Source organism: Borostomias antarcticus, assembly GCF_949987555.1.
Source record: "Borostomias antarcticus genome assembly, chromosome: 23".
Taxonomy (NCBI): Eukaryota; Metazoa; Chordata; class Actinopteri; order Stomiiformes; family Stomiidae; genus Borostomias; species Borostomias antarcticus.
In genome coordinates this window covers 8,541,403-8,557,221 of record NC_140256.1, presented here as the reverse complement: position 1 = coordinate 8,557,221, position 15,819 = coordinate 8,541,403, and the positions used below count along the sequence as shown (strand labels likewise).

The 15,819-nt window shown below is 42.3% G+C and overlaps 1 protein-coding gene across 1 annotated transcript; it reads left to right on the top strand.

The window, feature by feature from the left end:
- ggt5a (gamma-glutamyltransferase 5a) lies at positions 1-12,997 on the top strand (the record flags this gene model as incomplete). Its single annotated transcript, XM_084457007.1, has 12 exons — positions 1-167; positions 1,572-1,699; positions 1,825-1,920; positions 3,062-3,248; positions 3,645-3,805; positions 4,059-4,205; positions 4,417-4,547; positions 8,907-9,091; positions 9,388-9,479; positions 9,586-9,692; positions 12,605-12,715; positions 12,851-12,997. 12 exons carry the CDS (start codon positions 1-3, stop codon positions 12,995-12,997), a joined length of 1,659 nt encoding a protein of 552 aa, XP_084313133.1.
- Between the last annotated feature and the right edge of the window lie 2,822 nt (positions 12,998-15,819).

Sequence of the window (15,819 nt, the reverse complement as noted above, 5' to 3'; positions counted from 1 at the left end):
ATGGCTAGATCAAAGACACGGATATACACATGTATGTCATTAATGTTATTGTGCGTAATTGCTATCATCATCTGGATAGCTGTGTCTGTGAACCGGGGGTGTTCCGATGAGGTCTATAAACGCGCAGCAGTAGCTGCAGACTCAGAAACATGCTCAAAAGTTGGACGGTAAGTGCGTATAGGCTATACCCACTTGACTTGATTGAAGGATAGGATACAATTATTTTGTTCAGGTTGTATTGTAAAATACTCTAGGTTTATTGACAGCGAATCGAATGTAGGCTAATTCATTTTTTATTTTCCAAGTATTCAGAGGTGTGATATTTCCGGATAGTTCTGTCACCTTGCCCATCGGAAACGTTCGGTTTGTGGTGTATAGCCTAGATTATTGTGACAGACGGCGAATTGAATGTAGGCTAATACATACTTTCTTTTATCAAATACGAGGTATGATATTTCCAGACAGTAGCCTACTGTCACCTTGTCCACCAGAAATGGCGCGCAAAACTTAGTATAGCATAGTACATGTGATTCGAGATACATGATTCGAGTCCACTATTCAATTAAAGTAGGCTACTGTAGTCTATTCAAGACTCTCAAGACTCGCTCCGTCTGTATTCTGTATTGTTACCTCCACCCCAGCACAGCACAGGGCAAGAGGTAATATTTTCGGTGGTGTGTGTACGTCCATTCGTACGTTTGTCAGCAGGATTACGCAAAAACTACTGCCCCGATTTTCACGAAACTCGGTGGAACGGTGTAGCCTGGGCCACCTTAGAACCAATTACATTTTGGCACGGATCCGAATCACTTGCGGGCCCACGAGCCGTTGGTTTGTTTGTTTGTTAGCAGGATTATGCAAAAACTACCTGACCGATTTTAAAGAAACTGGAGAGGTGTAGCATGGGTCAACTAACAACCCATTAAATTCTGGAGTGGATCTGAATCACGGAGCGGTCCATGAGCCGGCCCTACACAGCCATTCAATGTTTGGACTAGGATTACGCAAAAACTGCCAGATCACTTTTCATGAAAATCGGTGGAAGGGTGTAGCATTGGCCAATTTAGAACCCAATCAATTTTGGTACACACAGATTCTGTGCTCCTGAGCACCATTTCTAGCTAGTTATGATTCCCACATTATGACCTAGAGGCAGCTATCACAGTTATATGCCATCAGTTTATAGTGTATTAATCTACCATGTCTATTATGTCTATAATATATCATTATGTCTATTTTGTCTAGTGTATACACTGTATGTCTATGTGTCTTTTTCTACAAAATGTATACTGTAACTGCGAATTGGTTATTTATGCACCTAAGAATTTCACTCACTGGTACACTCGTGTACCGGGATGTGACATTAAACAGACTGCACTTGATGCAAATGTAGGCTTACTGTATGTAACCCATTCTTAGGCTACATCCCCTTGGCCCTTTTTCTATCAGAGAAGGTGCACCTGAGCTGAAAGATAAGACCTTGGTGACTAAGGAAGTAAGCTTAAGTAATGAACTAACATAAAAAGTTGGCTACAGTCACAAAATGTTTAACTTCATGAACCTGTACTCAGAGACATCCTACAGAGAGGAGGATCAGCAGTAGATGGCGCCATTGCTGCGTTATTATGCACCTCTGTCATCAACCCACAGAGTATGGGCATTGGTGGGGGTTCCATATTCACAGTGATGGATAACAGCGGTAAGGGACCCATTTCAAATCCATATGACACATTTAAACACTTTTCTGTGAGAGATGCATATGACACAACTTGCTCTTTGCAGCACATGGTCAAAAATATATATTTTTATTTATTTATTTGAAAGGTAAAGTCAAGATCATCAATGCGCGAGAGACTGTCCCTAAGATGTTTAAAACTGACTTATTGAGAGGATGTCCACAAACCTTCCAACCAATCACAGGTATTTTGGGGGGATTCCTTCCTGTCTTTCCTGATCTTCTAGCTTTCATTTGATGTCAGAGTGAAAACACTGATGTTGAAATCTTCTTGTGACCTCTCATGGAATCCAGTTCAGACCTGTTCAACTCCGAATAGACTCTTCTTTCGGCCTGTTTAATGTAGTCCCCTCTTTAGGTTTACTTCCTCTAGTCATGTTTAAAAAGGGCAAATGTGGCCCTGTTAGGTGTCAAACAACAGCCTGTCACATGCTATGTTTGGAGCCAAGACCACAAACAGTGAGCAATGAGGAAAATAGCTGTATTTTTAGAGAAATTTATTGGTTTAACCTGATCCTGTTAGCTGTTTCTAATTATGATCATTGACCCCTGAGTATGGCTGTCTGCTCGAGTTTTCTGTAAGAAACTGTGTCTCGCTTCCATAGACATATGAGATAAGGGTGACATTCCATGGTTGGTACATTCTGTGGCAACAGCAATTGTTGTGGTTAGAGATAGAGATCTGGGCGCCGAACCATCGGCCGGTTATCTCGCTACAAGGCCAGGAGTTGCAGGAGAGACCAGACCAGTCCAGACCAGTCTGACAGCTTTTGATTGTCGCTCAAATCCCATGTTGGAGAGATTCATTTGGAATACACCTGGAAAAGGGACACTGGACTGTGTAGTATTGTGAGACATTGGGTGCCGTCTTTTATTGAAGTCAAAACACAACACAGAGCTGAATAAGGATAATAATAAAAGACAAAGAAAGTCAACAGCAAACAATGTTGGCTTTGGTTTAAACACACAACTCATAATGTTATATAAAGACAACATTGGCTTCACTGCAAATGTCAAATCATTTAAATTTTGAAATAGAAAAAACTAAGTTACACAAATGATTACCATATTATAGCAACATTACCTTCCCCTAAACAAATATAATCACAGAAAATCATGTTTCTCCTTTCAGTTAAGCGCCCAGAAGGCTAACAAATCATAGAAGAGAATATGTGAATTAAAATGGTAAAATATAAAAATGGTAAAATCTGCGAATACTAGAGACTTGCTGTTTTACATAAAGGAAGAGTTGGGGACAGTGTGTGATTGACATGAAGGATATGGTTTGTCTTACTAATCTATACAGTTGTATCTTCCCCTTTCCAGGCAGCCAATGGGTTGGCGTTCCTGGTGAGATTCGTGGGTATGAACAGGCACACAGACTCTTTGGGAAACTTCCCTGGGACAGTCTTTTTCAGCCTACTATCAAACTAGCCAGAGAAGGCTTCCCTATACAAGAAGTCCTAGGCCGCTTTGTCCCGTTTGCTGACAGAAATGAGACCCCAGCATTATGGTAAGAGATACACTGATCCAAAAGGCTTTTCGTATCCCACCATTTAAAGAAAGGATGGCATGAGCAAACTGTAATATGCCATGTGTATTTATGGAATACTAATGGGAAAAATGTTTCAGTGTTAAGTTTCCCCTCACTACCATAGAGTAGAAATACAACAAAATATTTGCTCACAGACATGGGAAATCCAGGTCACACCGAGGCAAGAGAAAGGAAAGGGGAAAACAGTTGTGAAAAATAGTTCATTGAGGGGTGATGTTATCAATCTATGATGTTACTTTTGTGGATATTATAGCATGAAATCTTACCTTTAAGCCCTCCCAAGGATATGTGCTGTGTGCCATGTCTATTATTTCATCCATGACTCTCTGATCTGAGCTGTATCTGTTTCCACAGGCAGCTGTTTTCTGACAAGGACGGGAACCTGCTGAAGGTTGGCGATACTGTGAAGTTTGAAAAACTAGCTGATACCTTGGAAGTCATTGCAAACCAAGGGGCAGATGCTTTTTACACTGGAAAAATTGCAGAAGATTTAGTCCGTGATATTAAAGATGCAGGTACAGCAAAATTAATTGTAATTGATATTCCCTAATCCCATACACTTCTCTGTTTAGACATGGCTGCACAGCAGAGCTATCTTATTTCAACTGGACAAATCAATTGAGCCTGAATTAAATGCATTCACACATTGATCACTCCCACACAGCCTGACCTATATGCATTCTGAGTACTGATGAGCTTATTGGGCCATTTCATATGAATTTAAATGGAGCTTGAATGCGTTTCTTATCCTTCACCTCTGCCTGTTAGGCGGGATACTTACCATGGAGGACCTGGACTCATTTAAAGTCACAGTGACAGATGCATGGACAATTCCCCTGGGGGAATATCAGATGCACCTACCACCACCCCCAGCAGGAGGCGCTATCCTCAGCCTCATCCTGATCATTATGAAAGGTCGGAGTTGAAACACAACTGAAACTACACCAGGCTTTAAATCATATGAATGCACTCTCTCACAGTAGAAGAGCATATCAGGGGTAGACCAGTGCATCACTGGGAGCTCAGTTTACTGATATGGGTTATCATTGCTTATTTGATTCTGAAGATGAACAGCATCCTGGAGGTCTGCTTGGAGTTGATATTCTCCTAATGTCATTTTCTACAGGATACAACCTAGATGCTGCCTCAGTGATGGGTGAACAGAAGACCCTCACCTATCATCGCTACATAGAAGCTTGTAAGTTTGCCAATGGACTGAAGAAGTACATCCGCGATCCACACTTCAGCTCGGAGGGAGTAAGTTCCATATGATTCATAGGAGATCATTAGGAAGTCTGTAACATTAGGGCTCTAACTGAATCTGTAATGATCTTGGTGCTGTTTTGTTTCATGGCATGGCAGTCTCAGGGTCATATTAAGCCACAGAGGAGTATTAAGGAGGTTGTAGCATCAGCTATTAATGCTGCAGGACAGGCTTACAGTAGGTGTGCTTTGCCAGCCAGGAGAGCAGCAAAGCCTTAATACTCTCTTGAGGCAGATTCAATTAAACTGCTGTGATCAGTCACATATTCCTTTATTTCCTTCCATTATTGCCTCTGCACCTGGAGACAGTTCTTCTCTTCACTTCCTATTTACGTCTTCTGCCACTTTTACCGTATTGCCCTGTGGCTGAGTGGATAACGCAATGCTCTAATAATCAGGAGAACCTGTTTCTAATCCTGGTGAAGATTTAAAAATTTAAATTGTTATTATTATTTTTTTATAAGAATATTGGCTCTTCATTACAATGAAGAGTCAAATCAACTTTAGATATAGATATCAACTTTATTTGCTGTTTAATCGAACAATATTATCTTATCTTTCTATGCACGTACAATAAAATAATATTTGATTCATGAGAAAAAATCTGATTAACAAATATTAAATTTTCTTAGTCTGGATCCTGTGGTAGGCTATTACATATAAACTGAGGCATGACTAACCATTTCAACTCAGTTACACCAACAAAACGCATTCATGCGTGGAGGCCTGTGCTCTCTGAGCACCCTTTCTAGTTTTTTCTTTCTTTCTGAGAAGCAGGGAGACTACTCTAATCAAGGTCTTCACCCTCTGTATAACAGACTGTAGATCTGATCTAGCATGGCAGCAGTCGCCACAGGGTGTTGGGTCAGGACACGTGTGTGATGCTCACTTGTTCTGTGAAAGATGACACAACACAATCTGAGTAACACCTGGCTGCTGCTTGTTGGCTGAGCTGGGTGCAGCGTCTCCGAGATGAAACTTACCAAGCAAGTGCTTTCTTCAGTTGCCTCAGGATTACCAGATGCTACAGCATTTGGTTGGTATTGACTTCATGAAGAATCTCAGGTGCTTTCTTTCACATTGTTTGCACTTGGCTTTGAGGGTACACTTTGCAGCTTGGTGCTCACAGCCACATTTCCAGCACCTCTTGTTTGCCTTGAGCCACTCTGTCTTCTGCTCTGTTGACAAGAGTTTGAAGTTGCTGCACTGATTCAGGTAGTGCTGCACAGTGGGATAAGGGACAGTACTTCTTTGACTTCTCCTGTGTTGCCTCCCCTGTAGATATAGTCTCTGAGTTTTCCTGCTGTTCACTACCATGGAGAACAGTAGTAGTCTTCGGATACTTGTACTCAGTGTGCCGGTCTTTGCGTGGAGCTGACTTCTCTTTATGTGAGTTGCTGCAGCACTGATCTCCATTCACCTGTACACACACATTGTAGCCACTCAGCTAGGTTTTGCAGTGTCAGAATGGGAATGTAGATGGGATTCAAAAATCTCTGGTAGTTAGCTCTTAGGTCATGTGACAACTTAGCTAAGAGGTGAGTTACATGTGAGCCGCACCTCAACTCTGTCTGACCCTGGTCTCCCAACTGGAGCAATCATCATCATCAGGTCATCCAGAGATGGGCCTCACATCTTTGTCTCCAGTTATCCCGGTCCTCCATACACCTGGCGATCTCATCGGTGGTCTCCACTCTCGCTTCCCTCTTGATTTTGTCCAGGAATGCTTTAGTACGACGTCCTTGTGAATGTGTCCGCGCCACGGAGATGGCTCCCATAACACCAGCTTGCTGGCCGGAAGCTCACAGTGTCTGTAGCAGTACCCAGCCAGCCTCATTTTCCTTGCTGCTATCTTCTCACTCACCCTTAGCCGCTCTCCATACAGATCTTCAATACTGACATGCACGTTATGACTTATGTCCAGTTCTGCACATAGCATTCTGGTGTAGCATCCGTCCAGCGACCTCTGCAGGTGGCTCAGGGTCCAGGACTCACGGCCATACAAGAGAACGGCCTCCACAGTGGCGTTGAAGAAGTGGAGTTAAGTTTCACGGGGGAGGTTGTATGTCCACACGTTGCTCATGCTGTTTAGAGCTCTCCACGTGAGCGCCTTCCTCACTTTGAGGTCCTGTTCCGTTGAGTTGACACAAGAGCCCAGATATTTGAAGTCCTCAACCTCCTTCAGAGCAGGACCTTCAGCTGTCATTAGGGGAAGATGATCTGGGGTATTATAGGTGATGACCTCGGTTTTCTTGGCGTTCATACCAAGACCCACCTTGGCACATTCCTTTTCCACTCTGATCAGGAGCTCTTGTGCTTGCCTCACGTGGTTAGATACTGTATCAGGCTGATGTCATCGGCGTAGTCCAGGTCTGTTAGCACTACAGTGGGATACCATCTCGACCTCCTAGGTGTTATAATGAAGCCGAGATCCTCCTCTCTTCCCTGGTTTGCCTGCCTCGGTACATAGTCCAGGACTACTATAAAGAGGAAGGGTGCGCGGATGTCCCCTTGTAACACTCCTGCCAAAATCCTCGCTGTTGCCATCCGTGGTGCAACATAGCCCACTAATGCTCAGATTTGGAGGGCAAATGACTTGAATGCTCTGATGTCCACACTCTTGATGTTGGGTCCATCCATCAGATTGGAGATCCTTTTCAAGGCCAGATGTTGGCCTTCAAGGCCAGAAGCTGGCTCTCAGACTAGTTTGTCGATTAAATACAGCAGTCTGTCACCATAATGGCTTCATAATGCAGGGGGCGGCCCTGTCATCAGACCGTCGGTAGGAAGCACCATATGGAGGCAGGTAGCAGTTGTCAGGCTGAATGTAGGCCGCTTCATGCTGAGAGTGGTATCTGTCACGTGGGTGGAGACTGTCATCATGGCGCCAATAAGCATCATCAGGCCAGGAACGATACCTGCCATCAGGCTGACTGAATGTAGTACCACGATCCGTCCCTACCTTCTTGGTGATGCGGCTGCAGCTGTTCCACTCCACATGATCTTTGAGGCGGAGAGGACTCCCTACCTTCTGGCATTAGTGAAGGTAAGTCTTTATACCGAGGGGATGACACATCTGAAGTTGCTGATGAATGTACTGCATGCTGACTGGTCAACCCTGCTCTCTGTAGACTGTCACTAAGCTCCTCCATCGGGGTCACTTTGGCTGCCTTGAAGGTGTGTGTCATCACTGTATGGCACCTCTGGCGCACTTTCATACTGACGTGGGCGCACTTTCATACGGCCACGGGTTCTGACTCCTGATGACCACTAAGGGGCATCAGCTTACTAGTGGGCACACATGTGGATAACGTCTCCTTCTCATGGTATCTGGGCCGTGACGGGGGATACTGTGGGGCTAGTACAGGATTATGTCTGTTAGGCGGTGCACATCTTGTCTCAGTTGGTCACTTTCCTCTCTCACACTACGAATACATCTGAGAACATCAGAGGAAGTAGTCTATCTGGCCTGCTCATCAACATGAATGTGGTGCCCAATAGGGTAACTGACCTCATAGTCCTGAAGACATGATGGAAGATGACTATGTCTGCGAGGATGGTCCATATCTCGTTCTGGGTCTCTCTCATCTGGCCTGAACATCTTGAGCTGGAGTGGTTGCTTGGATCCAGCTCGAAGGACCAAAATTGTATAACAGATTGTAGATGGATCCAGGGTGGCAGCAATTGCTCCAGGGTATCGGGTCAGGACACTTGTGTGTGATGTTCATGTAAGTGAAGAAGGAGATAGAAGTCCATATCCAACTTTAGGTTGTTTATATATTCGAAATAAGGCAGTACGAAAATGTATTTCTTCGCATGTGTGTGGTCTACAATAATAAACACAACAGTACAGATAGATTAGCTAAATAAATCCAGCAGACAAACGTGCACAGTGCTAACAGCTAACATACAGAACTAAAGCTAGAAATGACAATGGAGTAAGATAACAGTCCAAATTAAGTCTTCAACTGCACATCAATAAAGGTCACTGTAACAGCCATTCAATGAATATTCTATGTAAACAACAGAAATGTACATAGCTAGCAACTGAAAAATATCCAAACAGCTAATGTTTGTAGACCGTCAGCAGGCTACACAACTTAATAGGCTATTACAGGCTAGAAGCTTGCACTAAATCATGCCATGTTAAATGGGCAGAAACAACCAACTCTACAAAAGCTCAACCTAAAGACTAACAACAATGTGTAACATAATTTGAAAGAGTATTAACTCATGTTTTTATGAACACACACCAAAGGAAAATGTTAATTGAGAGTCAAGTCATTGGGAGAGATCTTGACTCTTGGGAGTATGCACAGGGGACAGTCTTTTTTACAACCTCTTTTTGATCAGAAAGCAAGGACACTCACTGAGCAGGACTTTGCTGACCACATCAGGACCATGATCAGCAGTGACAGGAGCCATGATGCCCAGTACTACAATGTCACTCCAACCCTGGACAGCATGGGCACCACACATGTATCTGTTCTTGCTGAAGATGGAACCGCTGTGTCTGTAACCAGCACTATCAATCATATGTGAGTTATTCATGTGTTATACAGTATGTGTAATGCTCATATGTCAGTACGTCTCTCTGCATTAGCAAGCATTGTCTCTTTTACCCTAAATTACATTTGACAGCTATAAAGAAGCAGTGTCTACATTTGAAACTTTTTAAATATTATTTTTTGTAGCACTTTATTGGAGAGTTTCTTATAGTTTTTAGATGTTGATCTAACTATAAATATTCAACAAACTACCCACTGACCAGAGCCTATTCTCTTCATATCATCTATATGGCTATATTAAAATATATATGTTCTTCTTCAAACAGATTTGGTTCTAAGGTTGTCTCTCTGAGCACGGGTATCATCCTGAACAATGAGCTGTCAGATTTCTGTGGAAAGACAGATCACATTGTTGCTGGTACTGTGACAATAAACATATTTCACTCGCTCCTGATTGTGAATTTCAGCTTTGTTCTTTGTGAACAGGCCGTCCTCGGTGATGTAGTGTTTTGGTTTGCTTACAGGAGAGCAGCCTCCCTCCTCCATGTCGCCTGTGGTGTTGCGATCCAAGTCTAAAACTCTGGTGATTGGTGGGTCAGGTGGCAGCATGATCACCACTGGGATGGCCTCGGTACATGTCCAGGGTTACCACATCGTGTTATTATGTCGACTGCCAGCTAGCTGGCAGGCCGACATTGTAATATTTCCACTATTTCTTTCTTTCTTTCTTTCTATATTTATGACTTATTCTGCAACAAACTTTGGTCGGTATCTCCTTTGTCATTCCTTGTGCTAGAAACTTCATTCAAACGTCTACTATTTTTATTGTTTGTGGGTTGTGTCGTTTATTTATTATAAATTTTCATTTGTATTGAAAATGCAACATATACTTTGAATGGGGATCTGTAATACCTCCAGCCACCATACCTTACGGTCTGTAAGTAGTACCTTTAATACCTTTACTACCTTAAGGAGTAGTAAAGGGAAAAATCATGTTTAGCCCTGTTTTAAGGTTAATTATGATCACATACAATGGTTCAGATCAAAAAGTTGACAAAACTAGCACTTTTGAGAAAGTCTGATAATTGCTCTACCACCGTTTTGGTCATACAATGGATGTGGGTGGGCACCGTGAAAAATCATTCAAAAAACATGTTAAACTCTCAATTCCAAAGACAAGAAACTCACCGAGGTGTTAGTTGGCGTTCTGACATATAATTGGCCATAAAGTAAGATTCTAGTTCATCTGGATAGGCTTTTTTAAATATTTATCATAGAACTATTTAGTCGCAGCACATACGTGTGTAAACTTCCGCATACTAGGTAGCCTAGCAACATAAACAATAACAATAGCTACCATAAGTAGTTCCGCTTCCTGAATCCCCTCTGCAGATTGATCTACACATCTACAATGGTCGTGTCAATACAAGTCAATGGATTTCATAAAATGATCAATAAAACCCTACAGGATTCATACTTTGTGGCGAATTTGATGTCAGAACACCAACGGACACCAATTACCCCCTCGGTGAGCTTCTTGTCTTTGAAATCGAGAGTTTAACATGTTTTTGAATGATTTTTGAAGGTGCCCACCCACATCCATTGTATGACCTAAACGGTGGTAGAGCAATTATCAACTTTCTCAAAAGTGCTAGTTTTGTCAACGTTTTGATCTGAACCATTGTATATGATCATAAGTAACCTTAAAACAGGGCTAAACATGATTTTTCCCTTTACTACTCCTTTAACAGAGTGAGAGAGGAGTGAGCGCTCTTATAATCAGTCCAGCAGATTGTGGGGCAGGTGCGTAGGCCAAAAATATAATATAGCAGAAAATAGAAGGGACTCGCACACTGATATATATATTTTTTTTAAAGGAAATGTCCAAACTGAGGTATAAGGATGCAGAAAAATTATATTCTCAAAATATTAAACCATAGTGCTATACAAAAGAATGTGCTACCAAACAGTAAGAGAAAAAGGAAGAAACGTTTCGGTGGGGTCACCTTCTGCCATCCAGATGGTGACCCCACAGAAACGTTTCTTCCTTTGTTCTCTCACTGTTTGGTAGCACATTATTTTCTATTGTTGACTTTTGTTGTCTTTTATTATCGTCCTTCTTAAGCTCTGCGTTGTTTTGATTACAATAAAAGACAGCCCCCAATCTCAGAAAATACCACACAGTCCAGTGTCCCTTTTCCAGGTGTATCCCAAATGAATCTCTCCAACATGGGATTTGAGCGACAATCAAAAGCTGTTTAATTACAGAAGGTTTAACATACAAAAGACGATGGCATATAGTCTGGACACAAATCAAAGCATATGCAAACTGAACAGTGGTTTTGACCCTTAGAGAGGGGGGGGGGGGGGTTAGGGATACCCCCCTTCTTCTTTCTAGACAAAACTATCTCTCTGGTCTCGCAATACGGCCTTGCAACAAAGATAGGCGGAGACGCCTTGGCGCCCAAGTATCTAAACAGTTGGTGTTTTTGCACCACAAAAACACATCCTTTTTTTATATCAGTGTGTGAGTCCCTTCTATTTTAGGTTTGTTACGTTGACAGCTAGTCCAAACCCCGTGTCACTGTGACCTTCGCACGTCAAGATATGGCTGTTTCAACCCCCCCCCCCCCCATTATCAGTGGATGGGTGGGAATTTTGGGCACCACACATGTATGGAGGTGAATGGGCGGAGGTGAATGGGCGACTGTGTTCGGTCGGCTCTGTGACGTCCCCCTTGGGTCAGGGCCGACAGGGGTCAGCACCAGGGGCTCTATACACCCCACACCCCAGTCCAAACCCTGTGTCTCTAGCTCCCCCACACAGGGAACTGGCTTTGCTCAAAGTTTTGTTTTGGCTTAGTAACCTATGCCCTACGACCCATTATATTATGCTTAATTCATGGGTAGCACATCCTGTCAGGTAAAAAATGTCTATCAGAATGCCCTACTACCCATTTTATTGTGAACATAATGAATTAAGTACAATATCATGGGTACCTGACAAGATACGCTGTCCATGAATTAAGTATAATATAATGGGTCGTAGGGCATAGGTCATCCTGAAGATGTAGGCCAACTTGGCAAGCAAACAGCTGACTAGGTCTGGGAGACTGAAGGACCATTCAGACAGGACAGCGATTTGAGCAGCCCTCGCCACTGGTCAAGGCGGCGCAGTGCCAAAAGCTCAACCTAGTTTGCGCCTAGTGCTCTCCGAGCCAGGTGCTGAATGAGATGCGCCTGCAAAAATCTGCCGCAGAGCAAAAGCCATTGGAAATAATGGGTTTCAGAGCGCAGTGGTGCTGTTGTTGCGTCCTGTCTGAATGGTCTCTGAGCCTGGGACTGCTGGCAGCCCAAATGCATTTTCTTCAGGAAATGCACATTTCTAGTTAACATATAATATGCAGCATATACTGTGCTGTACTAATACTAACCCTAACCCTAACCACACAGTGATAGCATATATCCTTACCTACAATACCCATACCACTGTTCAGTCTCTATTCTTACTCTTCATGGTTTTATTCATCCTTCTCTCTCCCAGACCCTCATGAACTATCTGTGGTTTGGAAAGAGCCTAGGTGAGGCCATTGCAGCCCCGGTTGTCTTTGTGAACTCCAAGAATGCACTGAAGTTTGAACCTGACTTTGACAAGGTAAAACACCATGTATATAATAGCTGTTCTGAGTCAGGAACCTTCAAAGCATTTTCAAACAGATTATTACTGTATGTCCCAGTTGTGCACAGTGCGTTCTCTGTTCAGTCACTGACGTCCTCCTCCGTCCCCCAGTCTGTCGTGGAGGCCTTGAGGGCACGAGGACAGACGGTGGAGGCGCCAACGTATTTCTACAATGTAGTCAATGCAGTGGAGAAGGAGGATGGTTGCATCCGTGCCGTGTCAGATTCCAGGAAGATGGGCAAAGCAGCTGGGTACTGATGTGCCCGAAGTGTGTTGTTCATTGACACTGGATACTGAATTCCAAATCGGAATCATTGAAACTGGATACCAACAGTTTGCCTTTAGCTGATCCAAGTTGTGCCTCTCACGGAGCTGATGTGTGTTTTCACATCCCTCTGCAGTCAAGACGCAGGTTAACAGGCTGTGACAGTGAGTTACATATGAAGTAGGTCGATGTGCGCTCAATTCTAGATTCTTTGTCCTTCAAGTCCCCCCATCGCCTCTTTTTGAAGTTATGCACTTCATTCAATACATGTGGTGGGGGTTAATATTTCGTAATATGCTGTATTTTAAAATTGAATATTTACAATGACTTTAACATTATTAAACAATGTCACCCTTCTACAATACTCAGAATCTGCAGTATCCTGTGTTATGTAGACCCCTTTTAGTGAACATGTTACTTGGGCCAGCATCCTCTTAGCAAAGCACAAGTGAAGTGTTAGTGATACAGTACTGTACATACAGTACTGTTAACCTGGTCCATACTGCCCACTTGGATGTGCATAGGAGATATCTGCACAGTCTGCTGCTGCTCCTAAAATTGCTCTGTTGCTATGGGACTGTAAAATGAATTTTTGAAATGGGAAATCTGCAGGGAACCAGGGGGTTGGCTGCCCATGTTTTATAAGCTGTGGAGCTCATTCCTTTTGAAATCTGCTGGGTATTTCTGTAGCTCTGCACCAAATTGTATAAGGACCTGGACCTGTTTGGCTTTTTTATGCTTTAGATGCTTTATGCTCGAGCAATATAATGGGATCGGAAAATGACTCAGAAACAAAGCCGTTTGCTGAATCAGTGTTCATGAATAATGACATTCTCTTTGTGTGTAGTCCTTGTAGAGTCTGAAGTACTATTTTCCTCTCAAACCTGTGAATTACTGAAACCTAAATTCCTTGTAATAAACCTGTTATGTTACTTATAAATAAACGTGTCTCCACTTAAAAGAATGGCACCTTCCGATCTTTAAATACATTTAGTATCTTATAAGACGAGCCAAATAAGATGGAAATCATATTGAGATGCTGTAAATCTTTGCCTATTCCTGTAAAATGCTAATCAAGGTTTTTTAGCTCTATTGTATTACCATGTGTTATTGGAGCAGATGACTAGATACTGATCGTGTTAAGATTAAAGCATTATTTCCTCCATGTGACTTTTATGGTATTTGTCCCCTGGGAGGTGTGACAGTCACACTGTGCTATGACCTTCTAGGAGCCACCTGGTGAATGCCATACTGTATTACCATCTCTGGCAGCTGTAACAAAAGGCTAGGGAGGACCAGGGACTGGGCTAAAACCTGCCCTGTTGTGGCACAGGATGGTAATTCAAGACTTTCTCTACCAGAGGCCATAACACACATGATGTGTGGTCACACAAACAGTCCATTATCAGGCCTTTTCCTTCTACCGTTTCTCATTTTGTTGCTGAGCTGTACAGATGAACCTACATACAACCGCTTCCTGATTAAGCCAGTGCGCAGCTGCAAATGGGTGAACACCACCTGCAGAAATACCAAGTCATTAACATCTCATATCCTTTCTGGCTAGTCCCAACATTTACTCTCCAATAAAGCAATCAACACGAGCACAGAGCTTCAACCACAGAGAAAAGCTCTGGAGACCCAGATGTGACTTCCCATTGTCAGTCTGGCACATATCAAGACAAAACCACACAGTTCCTTTGAGTATTTTTATTGGCAGTTAATAGTAATTTACAATATGGCATGACAAATACAAGAGCTAAGAGAGTTGGCAGATAAGAGTAACATTAACACACAATGCTATTTGTGAATTGCAGGGGCTCTCTCTCCAAGTCACACAAAAAGAAAACACATAAAACATCTACATTTTTAAAACATACACACAGTTAATATGAAAAGTATATATCTGTATTTCCTATTTAAAGTTTAATATTCCCAGTACAGTGTACATTTAGCAGAAGATGTATGAACATTGTTAGTAGGTCATCATGCCATTATTAATAATTTTCCCACTGATTTATCCCTTATTTGACTCAGTAGAGGAGGTTAGTGTGCTCAGTTTCAATATTAGAACAATTACTGTAATTGCCTGGTTTGACAAAAGACAGAACACCAAAACAATAATACATTTACAGCAATAATCAGATATTATACAGCTTCAAACACACATTCTTACATATTGTGTATATACTGTATCAGATCATATAATTATTATTCCCTGCGAACAATTAGCTTCATGACTATTTCCATGTGAAAATATATACTGATATGAACAAACTTGAAAAAAACAGATGATAAGCTTCAGTGACAGACTAAAATAGAATATAGGTTATTACATTAATTCTCAAAGTGCATTGCAGTGTGGCGTGGCATTATGTGCTATTCAATGAACATAGTATATCTGGCACTTCACTCACTTAAGAAACATTCTGATCTTCAGTCTGAATGATTATTTGTTATTACTGTTAAATAACAGTCAAGTCCCCCTTTCACAACAAAGAAACAGAAAGACACAAGTACAAAACAGTAATGACTACATATGGGCAGTATAGCAGTTTATAGGTTAGGCAGTATGGAGTGCTCATCTGTGATTCCATTTGAGGTAGCCTTACATCAAAGAGAATCAATGGACATCCCTTGGGGTTTGGTCATAGAGTCCTTTCATTTCTATCTGAAAATTGTGGTCGGCATGATAATGACCAAAACAACCAATGAAGAGGTAAATCTCAGAGTTTTGGCAACCGAAAACAATCAGTGACAACTGTTCTTTGTTGAGTCCTACCTGTTGTCTTCTAAGATGGCTTTGTTCACCACCAGT